This window comes from Opisthocomus hoazin, chromosome 13 (assembly GCF_030867145.1).
Source record: "Opisthocomus hoazin isolate bOpiHoa1 chromosome 13, bOpiHoa1.hap1, whole genome shotgun sequence".
Classification (NCBI taxonomy): domain Eukaryota; kingdom Metazoa; phylum Chordata; class Aves; order Opisthocomiformes; family Opisthocomidae; genus Opisthocomus; species Opisthocomus hoazin.
Genome location: NC_134426.1, coordinates 28,586,558 through 28,613,552, shown reverse-complemented (window position 1 = coordinate 28,613,552; position 26,995 = coordinate 28,586,558). Strand labels below are relative to the sequence as shown.

The 26,995-nt window shown below is 62.9% G+C and overlaps 1 protein-coding gene across 4 annotated transcripts in view; it reads right to left on the bottom strand.

Moving 5' to 3' along the window:
- MYO18B (myosin XVIIIB) overlaps positions 1–26,995 on the bottom strand; it is a 79,808-nt gene that overhangs the window by 33,365 nt on the left and 19,448 nt on the right. For all 4 annotated transcript variants that reach the window (XM_075435006.1, XM_075435005.1, XM_075435004.1 and 1 more), the window contains exons 13-32: positions 25,111–25,275; positions 24,144–24,234; positions 22,002–22,194; positions 20,688–20,768; positions 20,105–20,252; positions 19,814–19,973; positions 17,480–17,663; positions 16,555–16,732; positions 15,846–15,955; positions 12,101–12,166; positions 10,272–10,400; positions 9,816–9,959; positions 8,503–8,592; positions 7,357–7,476; positions 7,125–7,233; positions 5,932–6,056; positions 4,801–4,955; positions 2,491–2,614; positions 1,334–1,534; positions 1,115–1,225 (exon numbers count right to left, since the gene is read on the bottom strand). In XM_075435006.1, the coding sequence (XP_075291121.1) occupies positions 1,115–1,225; positions 1,334–1,534; positions 2,491–2,614; positions 4,801–4,955; positions 5,932–6,056; positions 7,125–7,233; positions 7,357–7,476; positions 8,503–8,592; positions 9,816–9,959; positions 10,272–10,400; positions 12,101–12,166; positions 15,846–15,955; positions 16,555–16,732; positions 17,480–17,663; positions 19,814–19,973; positions 20,105–20,252; positions 20,688–20,768; positions 22,002–22,194; positions 24,144–24,234; positions 25,111–25,275 (2,684 nt within the window). The remainder of the gene's footprint in view (positions 1–1,114; positions 1,226–1,333; positions 1,535–2,490; positions 2,615–4,800; positions 4,956–5,931; positions 6,057–7,124; positions 7,234–7,356; positions 7,477–8,502; positions 8,593–9,815; positions 9,960–10,271; positions 10,401–12,100; positions 12,167–15,845; positions 15,956–16,554; positions 16,733–17,479; positions 17,664–19,813; positions 19,974–20,104; positions 20,253–20,687; positions 20,769–22,001; positions 22,195–24,143; positions 24,235–25,110; positions 25,276–26,995) is intronic.

Here is a 26,995-nt window from a genome sequence, read left to right as displayed (position 1 = left end):
GCCCATTTCACAGCCCCCTCCTCCCCTTGCAAGCAGCTGCGTGGCTGTGCCCGCCGGAGCCGGCGTGCCAGGCTGCGACCCTGGCTCAGCTCCCCGGAGCCCTCCCTGCCCCGGCACCCCCAGCTGCTGCTCAGAAGCAGCGTTTGAAAAGGGAATGGGAGCAGGCTGCTAAATATCAGTTGCTCTCCAGAGTGTCTTTGCCATTTACTCATTTGGAAAATAATACTCAGGCCACGTGGGGTGAGGGAGAGAAAGGACGGGTGACACCTCGTCAGCTGCCAGCAGCTGCAAGGCACAGCATCTCCGCTGGCGACGCCGGCAGTGCCCCGCTCCCCGTACAGGGCAGCTCAACAGACAGCGAGGTGCCGACGGGCAGGGAGGACCCCGGGAGGAGCCCTGACCATCGTGTCCTGGCAAACAGCTCGGAGCTTGGGCAGAAACGGGCCGGTGGAGCGGGGCAGAGCGCAGCGCTGGGCTTTGCTGCAGCATCCAGCGTCTGCACCCACCGGCAGCCCCCCGCGGCACGCAGAGCCTCACAGCTCGGGGCACGGCTACGTGCTGACAGGAGCAGGAGGAGCAGAGATTGCCTCCTTCGCCTTCCCACGTGTCCTGCCTTCCCGAGAAAGCACATGCAAAGCCCCACGGACCGCTTCATTCAGCCTCAGTAATGTTAATTCACTGCCAACAGCCAGCTGTGCCCCGGGTTAATGGGAACTGGCTGCTGCCACGCGGCCCCACGTCAAACACCCTGGGGATTCTGAAGAAACTGGAATTCATGCTTGCACGCCATCAACTTTGTGGCCTTGCTGAAAGGGTGTTTTCTGTTCCTTATCACCAAACACGAAGCCCTGGCTGGCTGGAGTCGGTGCCCTTGGCGTGATGCTGGTGTTACTGGGAGCACCATGCCCATGTGCTGCATCGCACGTGGCTCTCGCACCCCGTCCCCAACAGCCCCTCCAGTGCCTGACCCAGACCCTGATTTTGCACCCCGGGGCTGCGACGGGGCTTGTGCCGGCCTGGTGGTGGGAAAGCAGTGGTGGAGCCCCGCGAACTGCGGACAGGGGGAACCCTGGGCAGCACCCGGCATCGTCCCCCCAGCCCGGCGCCAACCTACCCTCCTCTGGCAGGACTGCCGCACGTCCTCCAGCTCCTCGTCCTTGTCCTCCAGCTCCTTCTGGTGGATCTGCTTCATCCGCTCGATCTCCAGCTCCAGCCTTTGGTGGAGCTGAAAGACGAACACACAGCAGTTGCCCGTCGCCCCGGAGCGATGAGGAGGGTGCGAGGATGAAGCTCCCCTCACACCCAGCCCCAGCCCAGGCAGGGGCTGCGCTACCTGCTCCAGGTGATCGACAGCGGCCGTTTGCCGCTCCAGCTCCTTCTGCTGCTCGGCAGCGCTGGCCTCCAGGTCCCAGAGCTGCTTCCGGAGCACGGGCACGGCGCGGGCGTCCAGGGCGCTGGGGGTGCTGAGCTCCCGCACCCGGCCGGCCAGCACGCTCACCCGCTGCGTCAGGCTGGCCACCTCCGCCTCCTTCTGCTGCTCGGCACGGGCAGGGCAGCGGGTCAGCGCCGAGCCCCGGGGGGGGAGAGGGGCCTCGCAGACGCACCCCGCTCTTAGAACCCCGACCGTTCCCAACGGCATCGCCAGAAACAGCCCGGAGCAGCCGCAGGCAGCGGGCAGCCCCCTCCCCGCACCGGCAGCCCCGGCCCCATCCCTGGAGGGGTCCAAAACCCGTGTGGAAGTGGCACTTGGGGACATGGTTTAGCAGGCACGGTGGTGTTGGGTTGGCGGTTGGACCTGATGATCTTAGAGGTCTTTTCCAACCTGAATGAGCTACTGGAGAGAGTCCAGTGGAGGGCTACAAGGATGGTGAGGGGACTGGAGCATCTCCCCTACGAGGAGAGGTTGAGGGAACTGGGCTTGTTCAGCCTGGAGAAGAGAAGGCTGCGAGGGGACCTTCGAAATGCCTCTAAATATCTGCAGGGTGGGGGTCAGGAGGACGGGGCCAAGCTCTTTTCAGTGGTGCCCAGTGACAGGACAAGGGGCAACGGGCACAAACTGAGGCACAGGAAGTTCCGTCTGAACATGAGGAAGAACTTCTTCCCTCTGAGGGTGACGGAGCACTGGAACAGGCTGCCCAGGGAGGTTGTGGAGTCTCCTTCTCTGGAGATATTCCAGCCCCGCCTGGACAAGATCCTGTGCAGCCTGCTCTGGGTGACCCTGCTGTGGCAGGAGGGTTGGACTAGATGACCCACAGAGGTCCCTTCCAACCCCTACTATTCTGTGATTCTGTGATTCTGTTCTTCCTGGCAGAGGATAATGTTATTTAAATACTTCAGGCACATCCTAAAACTGCACTAAAAGAAATTGGAATCGAGTTGCCGGGTTTGTGCCTGATTGCCTCGGCTATAATTGCAGAGATAACGGCTTTGCCCTGAGAGCTGCTCCCGAATCAGGACGTAATGCAGCAGGGTGGGACATTTTCCTCTTACCTCTAAGCTCTGCTGGAGTTTGCCCATCTCCCATCGGACGCTGGTGTTCTCCTGTGCCACTTTTTCGCGGAGGCTCTTCTCGAAGGCAGACTCCCCCAGGGCCTGGGCTAGCTGCAGGTCGAACCTGGACGGGGAAACACGCGTCACCTCTCGCAGCAGGGCTGCGCCGGCAGCGCGGCTGCCTCCCGGCCGGGGATCCTGCACCGAGCCACGCAGGGAGACAGCCTCGGCCGGCCGCTCCTCCCGGCACCGCGCTTTCCAAGTGCTTTTGAGAGGACAAGAAAAAAACCGCAAGCCTGTTGTCTGCAAAGTGCTGTGAATTCATTTTGTGAATCCCTAATTACCGTGCCAAGCAGCAGCAATGTGCACGCGGGGGCTCGCCAGCAGCGGAGTGCGAAAAACGGCTGCGACAGACCCAAAACACCCCAAAATGCGCCCGTGTGCGGACGGCAGCCCTCTGCCCCCCGCCACTGCGGGCAGCTCCGTCCCCAGGGCCGGCCGGGACTCTGCCGCACCGAGGGTTTGGTTTCACAGAATCACAGAATCACAGAATAGTAGGGGTTGGAAGGGTCCTCTGTGGGTCCCCCAGCCCAACCCCCTGCCCAAGCAGGGTCACCCAGAGCAGGGGGCACAGCACCGCAGCCAGGCGGGGCTGGAATATCTCCAGAGAAGGAGACTCCACAGCCTCCCTGGGCAGCCTGGGCCAGGGCTCCGTCACCCTCAGAGGGAAGAAGTTCTTCCTCATCTTCAGCTGGAGCTTCCTCTGCTTCAGTTTGTGCCCGTTGCCCCTTGTCCTGTCGCTGGGCACCACTGGAAAGAGTCTGGCCCCATCCTCCTGACCCCCACCCTGCAGATATTTAGAGGCATTTCGAAGGTCCCCTCGCAGCCTTCTCTTCTCCAGGCTGAACAAGCCCAGCTCCCTCAGCCTTTCCTCGCAGGAGAGATGCTCCAGTCCCCTCCTCATCCTCGCAGCCCTCCACTGGACTCTCTCCAGTAGCTCCTCATCTTTCTTGAACTGGGGAGCCCAGCACTGGACCCAGCACTGCAGATGGGGCCTCCCCAGGGCAAAGCAGAGGGGGAGGAGAACCTCCCTCGCCCTGCTGCCCACACTCCTCCTCATGCACCCCAGGATCCTATTGGCCTTCTTGGCACCCAGGGCACGCTGCTGGCTCATGGTCACCCTGTTGTCCACCAGGACACCCAGGTCCCTCTCCACAGAGCTGCTCTCCAGCAGGTCCACCCCAAGCCTGTACTGGTGCCTGGGGTCGTTCCCCCTCAGGTGCAGGACCCTGCATTTGCCTTTGTTGAACCTCATCAGGTTCCTCTCTGCCCAACTTTCCAGCCTGTCCAGGTCACTGTTTCAGCTCAGGAAGCATTGCAGCTTCAGAGCAACAATCCTGGGAGCTTCTCAGCATCTCCGTATCTCCGGGTCAGCCCAGCCCCAGCCCACAGGCAGCGTCTCAGCACAGGTAAGCAGGGAACACCGGCAACGAAGGGTGAAGGAAAAGAAATTCTAAAGAAAGCGATTGATGCTTTCCCATGTTTTCTGTGCCTGCTTGGTCTTGGTATCCTGTCCTAAGTAACCAGCGACAGGACGAGAGGCAACGGCCTCCAGTTGCGTCAGGGAAGGTTTAGATTGGATATTGGGAAAAATTACTGACAGAGTGGTCAGGCACTGGACCAGGATGCCCAGGGCAGTGGGGGAGTCCCCATCCCTGGAGGGGTTCAAACACCGTGTGGATGTGGCTCTTCAGGACATGGTTTAGCAGGCAGGGGGGTGTTGGGGTGACGGCTGGACTTGATCTTAGAGGTCTTTTCCAACCTGAATGATTCTGTGATCCTATGATTCTGCTTTGGGGCAGAAAACCTCTTTCCTTCACGGGTACCAGCCAGCAGCACTAAAACACTGGGGATCTTTTCTTGGCTCCAGAGCTCCTCTGCTCCACGCCAGGTGCCCGCTTTGCCAGCAGCACTCCCGGCACGGGCACGCCTGCGCCGGGGGCACTCCGAAGCCTGGGGCACCGGCACGAGAGTGCCCGGCTGCCCGCGAGGCGGGAGCCAGCACGGCCTCCGAGCCCCAGGCAGACCCCCACCACGCCGCCGGGCGCTGCGCTGGGAGCCATCTCCGTTACGGAATCCCACTCCAGCCATGCAGCAACAGGATGCAAAAATCACCACTGGGCTTGGTGCAGCCTCCAGCAGTCGAATAAGATGAAAACAGCAGCCCTTCCAGGGACCCCTCGCCCAAAGCCCCCCGAAGCACCCCGCGCCCTGCCCTCCCGCTCCAGCAGCCCTGCCCCTCAGCCTTACTTCTTCTGCCTCTTCTCCAGCTCGTGGCTGCGGCTCTGCTGGCTCTCGGCGAGCACCCGCGCGTCCTCCAGCTCGCAGGCCAGCCGCCGGCCCCGCCGCCGCAGCTGCTGGGACTCCTTCGCGGCCGCCTCGCGTGCCGCCTGCGCCTGGGCGAGCTGCGGGAGACGCGGTGGTCAGCAGTCGAGGGACCCCGCGGCACCCCGCAGCCACGGCTCACCCGGAGACCTCTCGCCAAGCCAGGGTGAATTTGGGTGCCCTGACCCTTGGCAGCCCAGGCACCCTCCTGACCCCTGGCAGCCCAGGCACCCTCCTGTGCGCCCGCGGCACCCCAGCCCGCCTGCTGAGTCAGCAAAGCTGCCCGGGGCGGGGGCAGACGCCTGGTCCCATTTCTCTGCACACAGCAGCGCCCGGACCGATCGCGCTGCATCCCCCACGGATCCGCCTGGTGTCTGGGACAGGGACACGCGCAGAGCTCTCACCAGCCAGGGGACAGAGTCGTTAAGGAATGACTTTAAATAAGCAAAAGCTTGCACTAATGAAGCCTGTAATTCCAAACTACCCATCTGAAAGCAAATGGGCCATTTTGCTTTACCCACGTTCCTAAGACTGGGCTGCTTTTCTGATTCTTTTTTAATGTACCATGAATAATATTCATTTCTTTATTTTATCCTTATGGGAAGCGATCTGACCCCCAGGCGCTGCTCAGGGAAGCGCATCGGCTTTTTCCCTCCTCACGGCAAAGCTCGGCAGCTGCCAGCTCTTGGCGCCCGCAGCTCTTTGCGTGACAGACGGTGCGAGCGCAGCCCCGTCCAGCACCCGACACCGGCTCAGCACCAAGCCCCACCACTGACCCCCTCCCCACCCCGCGCTCGCGCTTGGCCAAGGCTGAATTTTGCTATGTTCTGGGGTAAAAGCGAATTTTAAGCCTGAAGGAAGCTTTGGGGTGTTTCTTCTCAAACCAGCAGGAGACCGCCGGTTTGGAGAGCAGCAGCAGCGAGCGGCTGCATTTCTGCGAAGCTTCGCCTGGCTGGGAGCAAGGAGGGGACGCCCGGCCCCAGCAGCAGCCCCGCTCCTCGGAGTGGCCCCAGGGACCCCCAGTCCCCTCCAGCGCCCGGAGCCAGCACCGCTTGCCTTCTGCTCGAGCCCGGTCCTGGCGCCCAGCTCGGCCTCCAGCCGCTCCTCCAGCTGCCCCAGCCGCTTCCGCAGGAAGGCGATCTCCGTCTGCGCGCAGTCGAAGCGCACTCGCCACTCGTCCTCTGCGAACCGAGAGAGACCCCGAGGCGCTGGGAGCCGTGCCGGGGTCAGGTACCGCGGCACCCGCATGGCACGGATGCCAGCGCCGAGCTCGTAGGGCGCAGCTCTGCGCTGGGCACCCAGGGCTGCCCCGGCTCACACCGCACACGTAACCCCGCCTTAGGCAAAGCGTGCGTGCTCATCCCACCCCACCTCATCCCTCTCGTGTCTTAGCAGCCTCCTCACCACTCCAAAACGTGCTTCAAACGCTCTCTGAGCTGCTGGGGGTGCCGGGCAGTGCCAGCATCACCCTTCGGCAGCAACCCCGCCTGCATCCCCGGCCCCGTGCAAGAGCCAGAGCCGTGTGTGACCGAGCTGTCGCTGCCAGCTCCCACCAGACGGGCGATTCAGAATGACGGGGTGCCGAAAACATGCTGGGGTGGCCGGGGGCTGGGGGAGTTCTGGGCTCCCCAGTTCAAGAAAGATGAAGAGCTACTGGAGAGAGTCCAGCGGAGGGCTACAAGGATGGTGAGGGGACTGGAGCATCTCCCCTACGAGGAGAGGCTGAGGGAGCTGGGCTTGTTCAGCCTGAAGAAGAGAAGGCTGCGAGGGGACCTAATAAATGCTTATAAATATCTGAAGGGTGGGGGTCAGGAGGATGGGGCCAAGCTCTTTTCAGTGGTGCCCAGTGACAGGACAAGGGGCAATGGGCACAAACTGAGGCACAGGAAGTTCCATCTGAACATGAGGAAGAACTTCTTCCCTCTGAGGGTGACGGAGCCCTGGCCCAGGCTGCCCAGGGAGGCTGTGGAGTCTCCTTCTCTGGAGATATTCAAGACCCGCCTGGACAAGGTCCTGTGCAGCCTGCTGTAGGTGACCCTGCTTGGGCAGGGGGTTGGACTAGATGACCCACAGAGGTCCCTTCCAACCCCTACTATTCTGTGATTCTGTGGGAGCGGCCCCGCTTGGGGCGGGGGGCAAACCTCTGCCCATTGCAAGAGGCTTTGCTGCCCTGCTGGCGTGGCCGTGCTGGCCCCGCAGCTCAGCCTGGATGCCCAGAGCACGCCTCGGCCCCGAAGGGACGTCCCTACCTCCTCCAGAGCCACTTATCTTCATCTCTCGCAACTGAACCAGCTGCTGGGCCTCTTCCAGCTGCTTTTCCACCAACTCCAGTTTCTTCTGCACTTGGTCATGTTTGCTCTGAGGGAACCCAGGGAAGGAAGGGAGCAGTTTTACCCGGCTCCAGGCACTCCGGTCCAGCAAGGCTGTGCCAAGAGCGCGGCATCACCGCCGGCACGTCCCGACAGCTCGGGGCTCCCCTACCTGCAGCTCCTGCAGCTCACGGGCACCCCGCAGCCTCTCTGCCCGCTCCCCGTCCAGGACCTGGCAGGCAACGTCGCCCTTGTACCGCTCGTCCGACAGCTCTGTCGTCAGGTCGATGATCTGGGGGGGCAACACGGAGTCAGGCTGGGCATTGCCATGCACGCCGGCTCGGGGGGGCCCGGCCAGCCCCCATCGACTCGGGTGTCCTGACTGCTCTCCCTTGGCAGCTGACTGTGCTTAGGGGACGTGGTAAGCTCTCACTGTCACCAACCAGTGTCACCAGTGGGAACCCCAGCTTCCATGGACCGTGCCCAGCAAGGAGCAACTGCTGCTGCAGCCCGTGGCTGCACCTCTCGCACAGCTCCTTGGGGCAAGGCAGCTGCCTGCCACGGCTGCACAAGTGGCCCCCAGCGTGTCCCCAAGCCCCTGCCAACTCGCACAACGGGGCGGCCACGCCGGCTGCCCCGGCAGCTGCCACCCTGCGAGCACCACGCACGGCGGGTCACGCTCGGAGCCAGGGGACGGGCAGGACACTCCTCCTGCGCGCCGTCACCTCGGCGTTAGCATCCGTCCCACTAAGCTAAGTCATTCCTGGTGTCTGCAGAGGTCGGCGAGCCCACGGTCCTGAGAGCGTAGTGAGAACACGACCCATCTGCGTGCAATTTCCCATTCTAATCCTACCCTTTTGCCAGCAGAAGGGATCACATTCGCCCTGCCATTTTAAGCCTCGTACACCACGCCGGTGGCAGCGCGAGGTGACGTCTGTCCTTGCCAGAGGGGAGATGAGGCTTTCCCTGGGGACCCCCCTGGGAACAGCCCATTGCCAGGGCGTCTGGGCTGCTCTGCAGGTGCAGACCCCGGGGGGACCCCTCGCTCGGACAGGCAGGATCCCACCCATCATGGCCCCCGCAGCGGTGCCGGCCCTGGGCGCTGCAGTCGAGCTCCGCAGCCGCGCTGGGTCCCGCTCAGAGATCGGCCTCGGGCTGTGGTCACTGTGCCGGCGGTTTGGCAGCACCCCCCTCCCCAGCCCTCTGCTGACCACCGCTCCTCCCGCTGTAACATCACCAGGGGTCCTATTTCTCCCGACACAGCTTAATGTCCACCTCGACCAAGCGGGGCTGCGGCAGAGGCTTTTCCGGGCTCTACCTGGATTTCCAGCTTCTCCGCGGTCTGCCTGAGCTCGCTGCACGCCTGCTCGGATTTTTCCAGCTTCCTTCTCAGCGTCGCCAGCTCCTCCTAGGGAAGATTGCAAAACAACACACATGGAGGGCTCCAGCATCCTCAGCTGATTTAGGAAAATCTCATTTTCTGCTAAAAGTAAGTGGGAGAGACGCAGCTGCCTTATTAATAAAATTTACTGGGCAACTTTGAAGGCTGCTCACCACAAATTGCCGGGGCTACAGCTCCTGACATGAATTTCATCGGAGGGAATGTCAGCTTTGGTGCACGTACAGAGCACATTTTATGAGAAGAGGCAAAGCTCAAAAGCCTGGGCTGAAGAGCCAAGCGCCGGAGCTGTGCTCGCGGAGCGTTCCCGGGGCCCTGGCAGGCTGTCACAGAGCAGCTGCAGAGGCTCTGTGTTTTCTGTGATTCTTTTTCAGACAGCCTGGCTGTAACGGCAGAGCGCGGCGCGGTGCAGCCTTGTCCTGCTTTGATGTCCCACACTGAGCAGAGGCAGAACGTGCAGAGTTGTGATAAAAACAGAGGTTAACGGCTGCTGGGGCCTGATGGGTCCCAGGCGGGTTTGGAGAGAGGAACAGAGGCTGGGGCAGCTTTCATTTCGTCTGAAGCAGCCCGAAAACATCTTGTTAAAACCTCACTAAGGCAAGAGGAGGAGCTGGATGCCAAGGAATACGGACGCAGAATTTAGCACAGGTCTCAGACAGCGCAGAGGGGCAAAAGGTGCCTTTCCTGGGTCAGCAAACGCCCGTTAACGTCTCCCATCACCAGCAGCAGCGCAGGTGAAGCCGGCACAGCGCTGGTGACAGTACGGAGCAGAGTCCCCGCGTCAAGGATGTGCCTGGCTGCTCATCATCCATCAGCCACAGACCGGTGTGGGCAACCGCTCCCAGGGGATGCCGGGCAGCAGAGCCAGCCCCAGTGAGCTTGCGGGGGGCACGGGGAGGGCAGTGGGGCAGCCACGGCCCTGGGACGGGGCTTTGGCTGCGGGGACGTGGTGCATTTGCTACTGTCCCCCTAAGAAAGAAGGAGAATTCTTTCTCCCTCCACAGATCCGCAAAACACATTACTCAGGGCAAGAAATGCAGTGCTAAGAACAGATGATGACTTCTGGATGGTCGGAAAAACATCTCTGCCCTGACCATCCCACCAGGCACAGGCCCTAAAGCATCCCATCCCACCCCCTCCTGTCCCATCCCATCCCATCCCATCCCATCCCATCCCATCCCATCCCATCCCACCCCATCCCATCCCACCCCGTCCCACCACTTGGTGCGTACTTCTTTTGCACGGAGCTGCTCCTCGGCGAGGTTAACGCTGAGCAAGGGCCGCACGCGGCTCAGCAGCTGCCACCAAGGCCAGTGCCTGACCGCCTGGAAGACCACCAGGTTCTTCTGGATGCAGCGGATGGCGAGGCGCTGGATCTATGGGGAGACAAGACCGGCATTGCCCCTCGCCCAGCCATGACCGAGCCTGCCAAGAAGGACCAGGCTGGGGCACCAGGATGGAGAGGGACGAGGTGAAGGAGGAGCTCTGCACCGCAGGGGACAGCAGTGGCACCTCATGGCTGGCTACAGGGCAGGGCAGAGCGGGTACGCTTCAAAGGAGCCGGCTGCTTCGCTCACAGAGCTGTAACTTGGATCTCTGGGCGATACCACAGCAGCACTGAGCCCCTGCAGCAGCCTGCGCTCGTGCTTTGGTGGGCACAGGGTATCCACGACCCGCGGGATGGATACCTTCAACCTCTTGAACTTCTGACGGCTGAGGAAGCCCTTGCAAGCAGCCTGGAGCAGGATCATCTTCTGGGCTATCAGCTTGTCGCGCTGCTTCTCCAGTCTGGAGAGGACCCCTGGCTTCAGGAAAACCTGACAGCAAGCAACGGAGGTTACACATCCCGAGGACAGGGTCAGAAACCTGCCCGCAGCCAGCGGGACGTACTGCTGGCTGAGACCTGGCAGCCTCCCCTGAGACCTGCAGGAGACCAAAGGTCCCTGGACCTGCCGGGACCAGCGAGTGCAACCACTGCACCCGCCCGGAACGCCCGGCTGGAAGGACATTCCAGCCCTGCCTGGCAAACCCACAGCGCGCCGGTCTGCTCCATGCCATGCAGGTACCCGTGGCGGCCCTGGCACTGACCTCCCTGGGGACACTCATGGGACAGCAAGCAGGAGCTGTGTCCCGGCTCCATCCGTCCCCGAGCCCGGCAGCAGGCTGGCCGCTCGCCCCAGAGAGCACCTTCCACCCGCCCCTCCGTCGCCTGCTCCCGGGCATCCCAGAACACGGCACACGGGGCTGCCCAGGTCCCGCTGGCTCCCCGGCACGGGGCTGTGGGTGCGCGCTGGCGGCGGCTCTCTGTCCCTGACTCCTCTCCCTCCTCCTTCTTCACAGAGGCACCAACCATCACCAGGAGCTGTAAGTCCTCAAAACACCTCCCGCGGGCCACTGCCCGTTTCCCACGCGCTGCGTGGATGGCGGGGCTGGAAACAGCGTTTCTGACAGCGGCACGCACCCATACACACACGGATAAGGGCAAAACGCCGGTTTACGATGGGAAAAACAAAATTAACCGGATCATTTTCTTTAACTGAACTTGTCAGGAACACCTCATAAATTATCCAGATTTGCTGATGCCATTGAATTTCGCCCGGTATCGATCTCTCAGAGTGCGAGAAGTCTCTCGGTCACTGCCTGGCCCAGCTCCCGCGGTGTGGGACCAGTCGCTCCCGACCACTGCGCGCCGTTTGCGTAACACAGCTTTAATACAAACTGAATTACCCTTGTGAGGCCGGCGGCGTGCTTCGAGAGCTGCGTTTTAAGGATGCCAAATTGAATCAAAGAACAATTCCAAGGAAACTCACTTTCTGGAGATAACGCCGCGATTGCTCCACCGCCTATTTGATTGTCTCATTAATGCCCGTATTAACTTCACGAGCCAGCGAGTTTTAGAAGCCAGCACAAAATCAATGCTCAAAGCGACGGCAGAACGCGCGCCTCTGCACCACGATGTGACCGGAGCTGCTATCGCGCTATTGATTAAGTACAAGGGTTTCATGGAAGAGATAATTGCAGATTGCACTGTGCAGGATAAAAGAAAGTTATTTTGCTCCACGGAACCATTTCATGAATTCTTTCTTTACAGACTCCACGAGCTGAAGGCAAGCATGCACGCAAAGTGAATTTTTCTTTGAGATTATCGCATTTAACTTCAAACGCTGTTGCTGTGACAACTCTTGCACCTGCAGCTGCCCCACTCCGCGGCGCTGACCCCAGCCCACCCAGACCATGAGCTGCCCAAGCCCCATTTACTCCCAGGAGGCATCACAGGTAATCAGCAACTTTTGGATTTTACAGCGTTTACCCAGGGTAACGCTTTCAAACGTGAACTAGGAGCCTTCCGCTTTGATTTTCAGTGACGCTTGGCTTCCCAGCCCCGCCGGGCGCTGCGGGGAAGAGGCTTCCTCTCCAGTTTGGGAAGCTTTGGGCAGCGGGCAGAGCCCAGCAGCGGGGCTGGCTGTGCCCGTAGGCACCGAGCGCGCCGGGGAAGGAGAGACCGGAGCCGTCATACCTGGCTGCGTCCGATGGCGACGCTTCTCTTCTCCAGATCCAGCGCCTGGAAGAGCTCCTCTATAGCCTGCGGAGAAGGAGCACATCAGGGAATCGCTCAGGAAACCTTTGCACCCTGGCACAAGCCCACCGAAACGGGGTGCAGAGACCCCCGGGCCTTACGGGCACCCGGTAAGGTGGCACCCAGCTGTGCTCCTGCTCCTCCTCCCCGTGCCAAAGCCCACCCGCCCAGCCCGAGAGCAGCCCCCGACACGGCTGCCCCAGCCCCGAGGCCCGGTGCAAGAGGGGCTTTCTGCCCCCGAGGCTCTCAGCAGGGTGCAAGCGCAGCCCTGCAGCTGCGTGGAAGGTTTTTCGCCCCCCGGATGGACCCCAACGCGCAGGCACTGCGGGAGGAGCTGCTCCTGGAAAGGGGAGAGCCCTTCCCGGCACCGTCCAGCAGGGTCCGAGCGTGCGGCTCGGCTGCGAGCCCCGGGACCCCCCTCCCGCCCGGCTCGCCAACGGCTCGGCCCGTGGAGCTGAGCAGCGGGGAAAGCACCGCGTTCCCCGCCGAGCCCCCGCCGCGGGGCAAGCAGGAGAGTGGTCCCGAGCTGCAGGAGAAGCCTGAACACGATTCCTCCGAGCTTTCGACCGACACGCGAACACAACGGCCAGCAGCACCGTACAGTTCCCCAGGGCAGCAAACACTGGATGGACAAACGGACGGTTTGAGAAGCCCAGAGCTAAGGAAACAGCAGCAAAAAACCTCCACCCACACTTCCCTCCACGAACACCCTCCAGCCGCCTCGCACGGCTCCTCCACAAAGCACGAACCCACGGGGGAACGGTTTCGGCGCGGCCCTGGGAGCACCTTGCCGCGGCGGAGATGCAGCCCCAGCCCTCGCCAGCGCCCGGGCCGAGGCAGGGACGCAGCCGGCGAGCGCGCGGCGGTAGGGACCACTTATAAATATCTGCAGGGTGGGGGTCAGGAGGACGGGGCCAGACTCTTTTCAGTGGTGCCCAGCGACAGGACAAGGGGCAACGGGCACAAACTGGAGCAGAGGAAGCTCCAGCTGAACCCGAGGAAGAACTTCTTCCCTCTGAGGGTGCCGGAGCCCTGGCCCAGGCTGCCCAGGGAGGCTGTGGAGTCTCCTTCTCTGGAGATATTCCAGCCCTGCCTGGCCGCGGTGCTGTGCAGCCTGCTCTGGGTGACCCTGCTTGGGCAGGGGGTTGGGCTGGGAGACCCACAGAGGCCCCTGCCAACCCCGACCATTCTGTGATTCTGTGGTGCACAGAACCGCGTGCCGGAGGGGAGGAAGCACCAGCACCGCGGCCGTGCCCGGCCCTGCGGCCCTGCTGGGACTGGGGCCAGCGCCAGGCTGCACGGGACCATCCCGACGCATCCACAGCAGCGCGGCCGGCGCCAGCACGGGGTCGGATCCTGCTGCGCTGTCACCCTCGCTGCGGACAGGCATCTCCTGTGCTCCAGGGGCTGAGTTAATGCAGCTTACCGGGAAGCAGTCTCCGGCTAACCAAACTGCGCGGCGACAAGCTCCGGGGAGGATGGGATTTTTCAAATCCCTTGCTTACACGCTGCTGATGAGGCACCCTCTGCCTCCTTACAGCTTTTAATAACAACATTGACCTTTTCCGACTGTCAGACTTGTCTTCTTAAATCCAGAGGTCTTAACTGAATTTGCGCACGCTGGCTGGCAGCTTGCACAACAGAGCATGTGCCCATGGTTAATTCATCTCCTCTCGGCTCTGCCCCGGCTCCCAGCGCTTCTCGGGTCGCTCACGGCCTGTTCCAGGGGCAGGGGTGGGTCTCCCCAGTTTTTACTACAAATTTATTATGAAAGAAATAAAACCGGCAAATCTCCGCCTTCTTTCCTGAGCTGCTTTGATTTTCAGGCTTTGTAGGACGAGGCGAGGAGCCGCCCGGGGCTGCGGTTTCATGGGTGCCTGAAGGCGGGCGATGCCCAGCCCTCCATGGTCCCAGCTCCTTTGGGTCCCTGGGAACGCTGCCTGGCTTGCCCTCACCCGCCGGGTTTTGGGGGACCCAGGGCGAGGGATGGGGTGCTGCCACGCCGGGTTTTGGGGGACCCAGGGCGAGGGATGGGGTGCTGCCACGCCGGGTTTTGGGAGAGCCAGGGCGAGGGATGGGGTGCTGCCACACCGGGTTTTGGGGGAGCCGGGGCGAGGGATGGGGTGCTGCCACGCCGGGTTTTGGGAGAGACGGGGTGAGGGATGGGGTGCTGCCACGCCGGGTTTTGGGAGAGCCAGGGCGAGGGATGGGGTGCTGCCACGCCGGGTTTTGGGAGAGCCAGGGTGAGGGATGGGGTGCTGCCATGTGGGTTTTGGGGGAGCCAGGGTGAGGGATGGGGTGCTGCCATGTGGGTTTTGGGGGAGCCAGGGTGAGGGATGGGGTGCTGCCATGCTGGGTTTTGGGAGAGCCAGGGCAAGGGATGGGGTGCTGCCACGCTGGGTTTTGGGGGAGCCGGGGCGAGGGATGGGGTGCTGCCACGTGGGTTTTGGGGGAGCCAGGGTGAGGGATGGGGTGCTGCCATGCCGGGTTTTGGGGGAGCCGGGGCGAGGGATGGGGTGCTGCCAGGTCGGGTTTTGGGGGAGCCAGGGCGAGGGATGGGGTGCTGCCACGCCGGGCCAGAGCAATGCACGGATCCTGCCCTGTGCACGTGCCTCCAGCCCCGCAGCCTGTCCCTCGCCCTGCAGAACGAGACCTGCCCGGCAGGCAGCCAGAGCCCCGCAGGGCTGAGGCACAGCCGCTGCAGGCAGCATTTTCAAAGCCACTGCCTCTTGGGTATTAAAACGGAGCAATAACCGGCTTCATTTCCAGGCTGATTGCTCCAAGTCCTCTCCGCGGTGCAATAACGCTGGCAAACGCAGCCCACGCCAGGCATCTTTACTGCCTTTGCAGAAACACCCCTCAGGGGGAGAAGCTCCAGGGCGAAGGGCTGAGCGTGGCTGCTCTGCCGGGCAGGACCGCGCCGGCTGCCGAAGGACCCGCATCCCTCCGTGCTCGGGCAGGGGTGAAGCGGAGCAGGGCGCGAAGCCACCCGCTGCAGCCCAGCTCTGCACCCACGCGGGACGCAGCCCCACCGCCACATCACTGCTGATCATCCCCGGGGAGCTGCGAACGCACGGGCTGACCCCGCCGGCTCCCCAACCCAGCCGCTGGCCCTCAGCAGCACCGCCAACGCCGGGCAGCTGCCCGGTGCCTCGCTGAAGGCGGTTTTTCCCCTTGGTCCCTGGTTCCCGAGGTCAGCCTCACGTTTAAGAAACCCCCGGCCCCGCGCTGACAGCCCTGCTACCACAGCTCCTCAGCAGCTGTCCAGATGTGCGCTCCTGCCATGGCGGGCCCTGCAGCCACAGAGCAACGGGAGCATCGCCCGCAGCTGCCGGCAGGCACCGGAGCTCAGCAGCCCGCAAACCCGCGGGCACCGACCCCACGGCAGCCGGAGGAACGACGTCAGCAACGCCGAACGCCCGAGTGCGGCAGGGATGGGGAAGCGGCTCCTGTCCCGGGGCAGGGAGCTGCTGGCGTGACCCTGCCCGTTTGGAGAGTGGGCAGCCGGGCTCTGGCAGGGTCCAGGCGATGCCAGCGCAGGGGCTGCCTGCAGGGAGCTCCAGGAACAGCTCCTCATCGCAAAGAAAGCCCTGGACCCGTTGGGGAGGGCTGGAAGAGCTCCGGCACCGGCAGAGCCCTACGTGGGGCTCTCGGCCCACGGTCCCCGAGCCAGCCGGGCACGCACCTTGCTCTCGTCCGGCACCTCGTAGGCAGAGGTGTACTTCTTCATGACGTCTGGAGCCAGGACCTGGAAACGCCGTCGGAACTGGGTCAGGAGCAGGCGATCCGCATACCCTGGGGACAGACAGACGGACATCGCTGGGCGCCACGCCAGCCCAGGGGCACGTGGCTTGAGCCGAAACGCTGCGGAGGGAAGCGGCGGTGGGGGCTGCTGCGAAGGGTGGAACGTCCTGTGCACAGCAGAAGGCATTGGTGGCCGGGGGGAACCCGGGGAGCTGCCCTGACCGGAGCTCAGGGCAGGGCGGAGGAGCAGAGAAGCAGCGGTGATGGGCGTGAGGTGGCCAGACGCCATCCCAGCACCTCGTGTGGTGCAGGAGACGCCCCTGGGCCTGCTGCACGGGTCCCTCTGCCCCGGCACGGACTGCGACCGGTGCAGGTCCCACCCGACGCAGGGATGCTCCGAGGGGAGCACGGGGGATCCCATGGGAGCCGCAGCACCGTGCTCAGGCTGTGCCGCCCGGCAGCACCGCAGGCTGCCGGCAGCAGAGGGGCTGGGAACCCCTGAAGAAAGCAGCGATAAAAACTTCAGGGGGTGGTTCTGAAGTGGGGCTGGCCATGGGCAGACGATGGGCGAAGCGCGGAAGGGCTGAGCCGCCGGCGGGGCCGCACGGACAGGCGGGACCGGCGCGGCACACGGCAGCGGCGCAGCGTACCGACGCGGTGGAGGCGCAGGGCGTCCAGGAGCTGGGTGCCCTCCAGCTGGGCTCGCAGGGCCGGCACGTCCAGGGCTGCGTCGGGCAGCGCCGGGGGCTGAGGGTCCGGCCCCGCTCCCGGGAGCAGGCAGTGGATGAAGTGCAGCTGGGAGCGTCGGAGCAGGTTCACGAGCGCGTCCTGCCAGGCAAGCAGAGGTCAGCAGGGACGGAGAGGGGCGAAGGGGCAGCACGTGGAACACTCCCTGTGCTCCCTCCACCCTGTGTCTGGGCAGGTGAAGAGCCGTCCTCAGCGCCTTCAAAGCTCAAGCACACGGTAGGAACAACAGCTTGGGTCAGAGAGCCCCAGGTGCAGGGCTCGGGTGCTGAGCGGGACCCTTCCTCCTGATGTCCCCTGTTTTGGTTGATGGGCTATGAAACGTTACCAGGGTTGAGGGTCGCCGGGGGAGGGTTTTCCAGAGATGGCCAGGACCACAAAGCGGGCTGGCCAGGCAGTCTACAGAGACTGAGCCTCGTCTCCTCGAGAGAGTTTAGGCACCTAATGACGGCTGAGGGCAGCAGGAGCTTGGCACGTGCCCAGCACGGAGGGCCAGTCTGCTCGTCTGAGTGCTGAAGCGGATTAAGCAGCGGCACAGCAAGGTGCGTGTGTAATCTGCTTTAGGGTTTGTTTGCCTGGGATCCGTCCCCTGAGCGACAGCAGTGCTGGGGAAGCTCGTGGCTGCCCGTGACCAGAGCAGCATCCCGGGCCAAGAGCCCTGCGGGACACAGAGCCGCGCTGGTGACCCCCGTGGAAGGTGCCTGCGGGGGGGTGCAGAGCTCCCCGCCAAAGAGCCGTGTGTCTAAGGCAGGGTCTCAGCGTGGGGCCAGGACGCAGAGCGCTGCCAACCCCCCGACCTGCACCCGCGAGGGCCCCGGCGCCCGCACTCACCGCCTGCAGCTTGAGCTGGGCGCACACCGACCGCTTCTTCACGGCTGCGAAGCTGCTGGCGAAGGTCTTCCTCACGCAGCCGACGCGGTGCAGGGCAGCCTGGGAGCGTCCCTCCAGCCCCGCCACGGCGCGGCAGGCCAGCGGCGCCCGCGAGCGCGGCAGCACCAGATCCCTCACGGCGTCTCTGTCGGGGCGAGCAACGAGACGGGGCGGCGGGGCTGCAGCGGGGCGGGCGCCGGGGAGCCTCTGCTTCCCAGCCCCTGCAACGGGGATGCAACGCCCAGCACCCCAAATTCGGCACTGGTGCTACTGCAGGGCACCCGGCCACGGAGCAGAGCAGGGTGCTGGGACACCCCCCACCCACTCTGCTCCTCTCTGGTTCGGGCACCGAGCCATTCACCGATATTTATCAACGATATTTATCAACGACCTGGATGAAGAGTTAGAATGTACCCTCAGCAAGTTTGCTGATGACACCAAACTGGGAGGTGTGGTAGATACACCAGCAGGCTGTGTTGCCATTTAGCGTGACCTGGACAGGCTGGAAAGCTGGGCAGAGAGGAACCTGATGAGGTTCAACAAGGGCAAGGGCAGGGTCCTGCACCTGGGGAGGAACAACCTCACACACCAGTACAGGCTTGGGGTGGACCTGCTGGAGAGCAGCTCTGCGGAGAGGGACCTGGGTGTCCTGGTGGACGACAGGGTGACCATGAGCCAGCAGTGTGCCCTGGGTGCCAAGAAAGCCAATGGGATCCTGGGGTGCATCAAGAAGAGTGTGGCCAGCAGGTTGAGGGAGGTTCTCCTTCCCCTCTACACTGCCCTGGTGAGGCCCCATCTAGAGTACTGTGTCCAGTTCTGGGCTCCCCAGTTCAAGAAAGATGAAGAGCTACTGGAGAGAGTCCAGCGGAGGGCTACGAGGATGGTGAGGGGACTGGAGCATCTCTCCTCCGAGGAGAGGCTGAGGGAGCTGGGCTTGTTCAGCCTGGAGAAGAGAAGGCTGAGAGGGGACCTTATAAATGCCTACAAATATCTGCAGGGTGGGGGTCAGGAGGATGGGGCCAAGCTCTTTTCAGTGGTGCCCAGTGACAGAACAAGGGGCACCGGGCACAAACTGAAGCACAGGAAGTTCCGTCTGAACATGAGGAAGAACTTCTTCCCTCTGAGGGTGACGGAGCCCTGGCCCAGGCTGCCCAGGGAGGCTGTGGAGTCTCCTTCTCTGGAGATATTCCAGCCCCGCCTGGACGCGGTGCTGTGCAGCCTGCTCTGGGTGACCCTGCTTGGGCAGGGGGGTTGGACTGGATGACCCACAGAGGTCCCTTCCAACCCCTAGTATTCTGTGTGATTCTGTGTGATTTAAACCTCCCTGAATTGAAGCCTGAAACAAAATGAGCTGGGAGTGCTCAAGGAGAAGGTTAAAACCTTCCCGTGCGCGGAGCCATCCGCAGCAGCTCGATTACATTTCAGTTCCAATTTAGTTTACAAGGTTCCTCGCAGTGGTGGGGAGAACCTGCGCGGGACGCTGCCCGCGGCCGGCGAGGTCTTGGAGCCCCAACCCCCGCCGGACGCCCAACCCCGCAGCGCTGCGGAGCCGAGGACACCGCGGGGCCCCTGCCGTGCCCGCTGCCCACGCCTGCAGGAGGGGACCCCCACCGAAACGCCGGTGGGACGGATCTGCTGACTCCAGGAGCCCAGGCAGCTCTGATGGAAAGCCGCTCGCTGCGGCGTTCCTCACCCGCTCGCTCTGCAGCGGCCCCCGCCATCGCAACGCGCACGTCTGGCTGCCAGTCAGCCCCGGGGCTCGACGGCTGCAGGTCACATCGCTTGACATCTGCTCCCTCCACCTTCACTAAACTCTGAAGACTCCCACAAACCCAGGTTGAAAGCTGTTTTTCTGGCTTCCTCGCAGATTTTCCCCCGGGCCGAGCTGCGCTACGGCAATGCAATGCCGGTGTCGGCAGGTCCCTCAGGCTGCCCCGCGGATGGGATCCGCTCCAGATCCTGTCCTCTCCTTGCCCACCCGAGGCCAGATGAGCTCCATCCCCAGGCTGTGCGTTGGGCAGGAGGTGAGGGGACAGGCAGGGACCCCTCGCAGCCATGGCCCACCCTGGCTGACATCAGCCAGGCTATGGGTCCTCTCCCCCAAACTGGGATGCCTCACAACCCTCCACCTTCCCCACCACAAACCACCTCTGGGAGCTGGGGCAGGTTTGCAGTCTCCAGCCCCAGCTGGAACAACTCAGCTCATGGTGGGAGTCATCCCGACCCACTCTCACAGGCACAGGGATGACCACCGGTGCCACGGCAGACCAGCCCGTGGCACCCCCCCGTACTTACACCGTGGACCGCTGCAGCACCTGGATGGCATTTTCTGCCGAGAGGTTGAGCTTGGCTTTGCTGACCCAGCCCGTGAGGTCGTAGCGCACAGGGTCGGTGCCCAGCTGGTGGGAGATCTCGAAGTGCAGCGCCTGCTCGCACCTGCGCACGCAGCCGTCCCCTGCGACGGCACCCCAGAACCCCCCGAGAAGAGGAGCCCGGTGAAATATTTAATTTGCTGCGTGGTTTCTTAAATTTCCAAGAGTAGATGGTGACGCCAAAGGACGGGCAGCCGAGCTGACCTGAACTTACCCTCCTGGCCGGGTCCGTTCGTGGCGAAGTAGGAGCACAGGCGGTCGAAGGCAGCGCTGTCCCCGGAGCCCGGGATCAGCACCTCCTCATCCAGGATCCACAGCAGCCCCCGGCGATCGGCGCCCGGGCCACCGGGCAGCACCTGCGGCTGCCGAAGGGACATGGCCCTCGGTCATGGACACGGGCAGAAGGGCTGCGGGCACAGCCCCAGCCACGTCAGCCTGCTCCCACCTCACTCCCACCCTGCTCGGCCGTGTCCCCGCCCCAGACCAGGGTCGGGAAACCCTCCAGCCCTGGGCATCGCCCCCGAGACCCCCACACTCACACAGTGTCCGGGAGGGACCAGTCACCCCAGCTCCGCAGCCCAGCTGGGAGAGGTGCCTGGGGTGCGGGGCTTGACCAGGAAGGGTGCTTGTCATTTAAAAAGCCAAAAAGCTCCTGGTTGCTGCTGTGCCCTCCCCTGCAACTCCCCGGGCTGCCCCGTGCGAAGCACACGGCCAGGTCCCTCGCTCCTCTGAGCACGAGGATGCTCCAGGCACGGCCAGAGCAGCCGACCCCCGCCGTGGCCACGGGGACGGGTTACCTGGGAGGGGCTCAGGTCGATGATGGACAGCGTGGCCAGCGGCGAGCGCTCTGGAAGATCAAAAGACACCTCAACATTTTCCTGGAAAACATTATTTAAAAGCTTGCTTCAGTCACGGTCTGGCGCCTGAAAGCCAAGAGCAGAGCCGTTTGCACGGAGCGGGAGGAGGATGGCGCGGGCCCTTCGCGGGGATGCAGCCCCCAGAGACCCCTCGGCCGGACGCGGGGACACGGCCTCGTCTCCCGCCGCGGGCAGGGCTGTCGGGACCACCGCGCCCGGGGGGCTGCCGCGGTGCTTTGGGGGTGTCGGACAGGCTGCGTGAGTCACGGAGCTGACAACACCTGAAGACTCCATGAGAAAACGATCAATTATTTCCTTTGCAGCTCGCAGGCTTTGTTCCCCTCTCTCAGCCGAGGGCTTCAGGCTGCGAGCCCCCGGCCGCAGGGCTCACCCCCCGCCCGCAGCCCCAGCGCCCGCTCCCGTCAGCACGGCGTCCGCCTGCTCACGCGTGAACCGGGGATGTTGGCCAAGAGCCGCAGCTTTCCTGCCTCCCCACGGCAACCCGGCGAGGTTGCGCTCAGGGAGCCAGGCTTGGAGCCTGCCAGCGCCAGGGCCCGTGCCACCATCGTCCCCGGCGCGCCCGGCTCTGGGAGCAGCTGGGTGGCGGGGGCTCGGGCTCTCTGTGGCCGGCAGATGAACGCCCTGCGCCAGGGCAGCCGCCCTTCGCCGGCAGCGACGCCGGGCCCGCTGGCATTCCAAGCTCGGCCGGTAACCACGAGCGACGAGCACATATGTACTTACTTGGCGCCAGCGATGTGTGAATATTAAGCCAGGGGAATCCAACTGTTTCCCCAGGGCTAGAGGTATTAAAGTAGCTTCTGCAAGCCTAATAAGTTCATCTCTGCTTGTAGGTTTTTCAGCAGCTCATTTCTGCAATAATTTATCATTCTCCTTTCTGTTCTCTATTATTCATCACCCGAGGCAAAACTCAGCTGCACCGACAGAAGGGGGTGAAGCCTCCTGAGCTGGAAGCAGCCTGCCCGGAGAGATGCCCGGGCAGCCTGGCATCTCTGGCACAACAGAAATACCCAAGAGGGTCCGTGACCGGGGCAGAGAGGGGCTGAGAGACCCGGCTCAAGGCTACCGCTCCGTACAGACCCCTCGTTTCTGCAGCACCCCCCCCGTCAGAGCTTCTGAGTGTGTTATTCGGTCACACCACGGCAGGGCACAGGGACCCCTGGGGTCAGAGGCAGCCCCGACCCCGGGTGCTGGGAAGCTGCTCCCCGGGCGCTGCTCCCAGCCCTCGCTCCTCACCTCTCTGTACCTCTCCATCTCCAAAACGAAGGTTTTCTCGTAGAAGAGGGCCTGCAGCCGCTCGTGCACGTAGTTGTGGCAGAGCTCTTCGAAAGTCGCCGCTCGCTCGCCCCGCTGGTGCCGTGGGTTGTGGAAGCCGGGAGTGTCCACCACCGCGATGGAGGCCATGGAGAGGTGCTGGGAGGAGAACGACCTGGGGAAAGAGCCACACACACCACCGGCTTTACCCACAGACGTGGCTCTGCTCTGCCTTCAGAGGTGGCACTGCCTCCTCCCCGCGACGTGCACGTCCCTGGGTGGGCACCATCCCACGCTGCAGCGCGACCTGTCCACCCCTCTCCCGGTGTCTCTGGTCAGCGAGACCCACACCTCCTGGGATGCCTTGTTTGCTTCTCCCTTCGCTTCACCCACCCCTTCTTGGATCTACTCAAGCCGAGCATCTCCTCCCAGCCTGGACGGAGACACACGGCACGGACCGCTCCTGCCCTGGCCTTAGGAACCGTACCGGTGGGGTGGGACGAGACGCCGCCCTTCCCATGTCGGGCCCCATCCTGGCACGCTAATTATTTACAGTACTGCATCTTCACCCTCATGTATTAAGTCTGATGGACCGGCTGATTTGAAAAGCAGCCAGACTGGCACGTGGTGCCAAGGCTGAGGACAGCGGGGGTGCCCAAAGCCCCGTCTGCGGCGTTTCTGCAGGGGAAGCTGCGACGTTCGGCTCCGGAGGAAATCCCTAAGAGGAGCCGCAGCGCGGTCCAGCTGCTCAGACCCCAGACATCGAGGGTTGCTTGCGAGAAACAGAGATGCTGTTTGCTTCTTCCAATGTTGCTTGCAGCCACTTGTAGTATTTCAGTCAAGGACAGCAGGGGAGTCTGACCCTGGGAAACCTCTAAGATTATTTTTAATGCACATTTCTGCAACAGCCATCGCGTTGTGCTGCTTTGTGCCTGCAGCGCTGCCCCTTTCCCCGCCGGCCAGCCCGCCGCTGCTTCGGCGAGGTGACCAGAGATGCACTGCTCCTTGGCAGCAAGGACACCAGCACCAAGCACAGGGTTGAATGAAGAAACAAAAGCGTCTTTATGAATTCCTTGCAGATTTTCATAGCAGCACCCTCCCGCAGCCAGAGTTCACCAGCACCCTGCGGAGGAAGCAGCATCTCCCTGATTCTCTGAAACGTGCCTCTCCACTGGGTCACTGCTGCAATGCTCTGCTAGGCTTTGGTGGGCTGGTGTGGAAAATAAAGCCAGGCAGAACAAAGCTACCTTTAAAGGGAAGAGGGGACCTGGGACACAGCCCCGGCTAATGCTGTTCTTCAGGAGAATCAGCAACATTTCGCTCTTCCATCAGCCCTTTGCCGACCATCAGCACTTTCCCTTTGAGTGTGGTTGCTGGCAATTACAGTGACAGCATTCTGCAGGTGAAATAACTGCAGGTTAAAATAAACCTGCAGCAGCAACAACGCAGAGTATTTTAGGCACCAGCTTCTACGGGGATGCTGACCTCAACAAACTGAGCTGTGCATGGGATCTGAGAAAATGGAAAGGTCTGGGGGCCTGATCCCTTACCCTGGTATTAAATGGTTCCGTTTATCCAAGTAGATCATTTCAGATTTACACCCCCTGAAGAAAGAGATCCAGCAGGCCACCGAGGATGCCCTTCCCACCCTGCCCTTCCAGACACAGCCTCAGCGGGCACCTCGGCAGCTACCCCGGTGCCAGACCCTCTCCCTCCTGACCCCTCGACCCTCTCCTGCGATGAAGCTTTCACCACGAAGCGACTCCCACCACGCATCTGCAGGGCTGGCTGCGGGGTTCCCCGACTGCTCTGCCCACGCTGGTAACCTTGATTGCAGTCTGCAAAGTCGCATTTATTACTAACGGGCAGCCGGGCTGCTCCTCCCAGCGCCGCGATGCCCTGCTCTCTGCCACCCGGTACCGCTGTCCCCGGGGCCGGCAGCCCACGGAAGGTCCCGAGTGCCGGCGTGCTCTCCCAGACGGAGATTTTCATACAACTTTTTTTCAGCAGGCAGCGGCTGCCTGCTCCGTGCCTCTCTCCGCAGCGGAGCTTCCTCCCCAGCAGCCCCAGGAGAAGCAGCCGTTGCCCACAGACACCCCGGCGCGGCGCCCGGCAGCTCCGTACCTGTTGATCAGCGAGACGATCGCGGCAAAGAGCTCTTCATAGAGACCCGAAGCCATCCCCTCCACGCACTCCACACCCGTCATCTTCGGCCCTGGCACAGGCAGAGAGAAGAGCAGGCAAAGCCACACCATTGAATTCCAGCCCAGTTCAGCCCACTGGGAGCTGCGGATTCCCCAGCTCGCCGGCCAGGACAGCCCGCACGGCTCCCAGCCTCTGCCTGCCGGCGCGGCATCGCCGCGGCTGCACAAGCACTGCGTACCCCCCCGCCCGCCCTCAGCACCTCTCCTGCCTCTTGCTAACGGATATTCAAGAAATAACACTTTTGCCATCTCAAAGGCCAGTTCTGAAGCTCCTGCTTTTGTCAGAGCTACTTGCAGGGGCTCGGCTGTGATTCCGCTGCCGAGGACGAGGGGCGGAAACGCTGACCTTAAAGCTGAGCAGCATCTCACCCCCCGCCAGCATGTGCGTGCTGGATCTGCCTCTGTAATTAGACCCCTGTGTTAATTAGAGGTTTCTAGGGGCTCAGCAGCAGTCTGTCCTGCAGGAGCCCAACTGCCCGCCGTGCCCCGGTCTCCTTGCAGGACACGCAGCACGACACCGGCGCGGCTGCACGTGTGGGGACGGGGCAGGGTGCCCACCCTGCCGCCCGCCTCGCCTGGGGTTTTTTCCCCCATTTCCTAGGAAGGGCTCTCACTGCTTTTAAGCCACATCACTTATCGGCTGGGCCACCATCTGAGCTCGCCCGATCTCCGGGTGTCCCTGAGGAGTGGCAGGCAGGGTCAGCTGGAGGGCTGAGGGGGGCTACATGACAGAGTACAGTTAATTATTTAATTAATATGAACACACCTCAACGGACCTCACTGCCTGGAAAGAAAAGGGTGCATTGCCTCTCCCTGCAGCCTGCCGCCATCCTCCCCCCGCTCGCCCATCGCCCATAACCACGGGACCAAGCGGCGCAGCCCGGTACCTGCCGGGCTCTCCTCTGCCGGGGGCGGCCGGCTGCCTCGTGCCTGCGCCAGGATCTGCTGCAGGTGGTGCTTGAAGACGGCGGCCGTCAGCTCCTCCAGGTCGCAGCCCAGCACCTCCGCGGCGTTGCTTGCGCACTCGAATTTCATGAACTGCTTCCTGCCGACTGGGGAGGCAAAATCCAGCCTGGGCACAGCGGGCAGGAGCCGTGCCGGTGGGCAGGGAGGGGGTCTCTGCCCCCGGCATCGCTTGGGCGCTTGGCCGAGACGGGGGTGCTGGATGGCTACAAATCAGCCCGCACCGAAAGACGGGTTCCACCTTGACGCAAGGCTGCTGGGAAGAGTTTCAGCCTGACCTCACCGCTGACCTGCGTAACACCACTACATGAACCGGAAAGGCTTCACCTCCTGAAAGTCCACCCGCCTCCTCCTGCAATCCCTCCTCCTTCGGGGACAACTCCCACATCTCTCCGGGCACCGGACCTGGTCTCGGTGGCCTGCCCAGCCCCTGCTCCCGCGGCGCGCAGTACACGGGGCTGCGCGCCCTGCGCACGTGCTGCTGCTAGCAACAGCGGTGAGGATCTTCTCAGCTTTGCAAGACACTTCTCGTATTAAAGGCTGGCTGGCTCCAGAACGGTTGACAGATTTGTCCCTTGGGCAATTATTTAGCATAAGAGGACCTTTTGTTTTCATCAGAAGACAGTTCAAAATTTTAAGGATCTCAAACCAGTGGTTTTGAAGCTATTTTCCCCGCTATCGTGCTCCCCAGCTGCTCAGAGCATCCCACCTGCCCAGCGAGACCGGGCAGAGAGGAGACCTGCTCCAAGGAGAGGTCATGAGGTGGCTCGGAGCAGTCAGGAACCGGGCAGAGAGGAGACCTGCTCCAAGGAGAGGTCACGAGGCAGCTCGGAGCAGTCAGGGACCGGGCAGAGAGGAGACCTGCTCCAAGGAGAGGTCATGAGGTGGCTCGGAGCAGTCAGGAACCGGGCAGAGAGGAGACCTGCTCCAAGGAGAGGTCATGAGGCAGCTCGGAGCAGTCAGGGACAGGGCAGAGAGGAGACCTGCTCCAAGGAGAGGTCACGAGGAGACCTGCTCCAAGGAGAGGTCATGAGGCAGCTCGGAGCAGTCAGGGTCCGGGCAGAGAGGAGACCTGCTCCAAGGAGAGGTCACGAGGAGACCTGTTCCAAGGAGAGGTCACGAGGCAGCTCGGAGCAGTCAGGGACCGGGCAGAGAGGAGACCTGCCCCAAGGAGAGGTCACGAGGAGACCTGCTCCAAGGAGAGGTCATGAGGCAGCTCGGAGCAGTCAGGGACCGGGTGGACCACCCAGCCTACCTGGGCATCATTAACACCACGCATTTCACGAGCTCCAGCAGAGCTCCAGGTGTGCTGATGGAAGCCGGTGGGATCACGAACCGACCCCTCGACATCCCAGATCACCTTCCTCAGCCCCAGCAACGCTTGCTGTCCTCGCCAGCCCGAGCGCCGGGCTCCTCCCGGCACCGTCAGCAAACAGAGCCGGCACGCATTATTGACATCCAGCAGCAGCAATGCCAGATTAACGATTAAAATCAACCGGGGAGCAATCTGCAGGAGGAGTCCTCTCCCAAATCCGGGAGGGAACGGTGCTGCGGAGGCAGCCGGCCGCCCGCGCTGCGGAGCAGAGGGCCGAGCAGCAACGGGAGCAGAGGAGCGCAGCGGCCCCAGGACCTCCGGGCAGCGCTTTCGGGTGGGGACGGGTGAGGAGCCAGCCCGGGGGCTGACGGCAGCAGGCGGCTGGTGGCTGGGGAGAGGGTCTGGGAGGGAGAGCAGGAGCCAGCCACGTCCCAGCCAGCCCCACGGGGCACCGGGGTCCCCCGCTCCCGGCCGAGGTACTGCACACAGCGGCA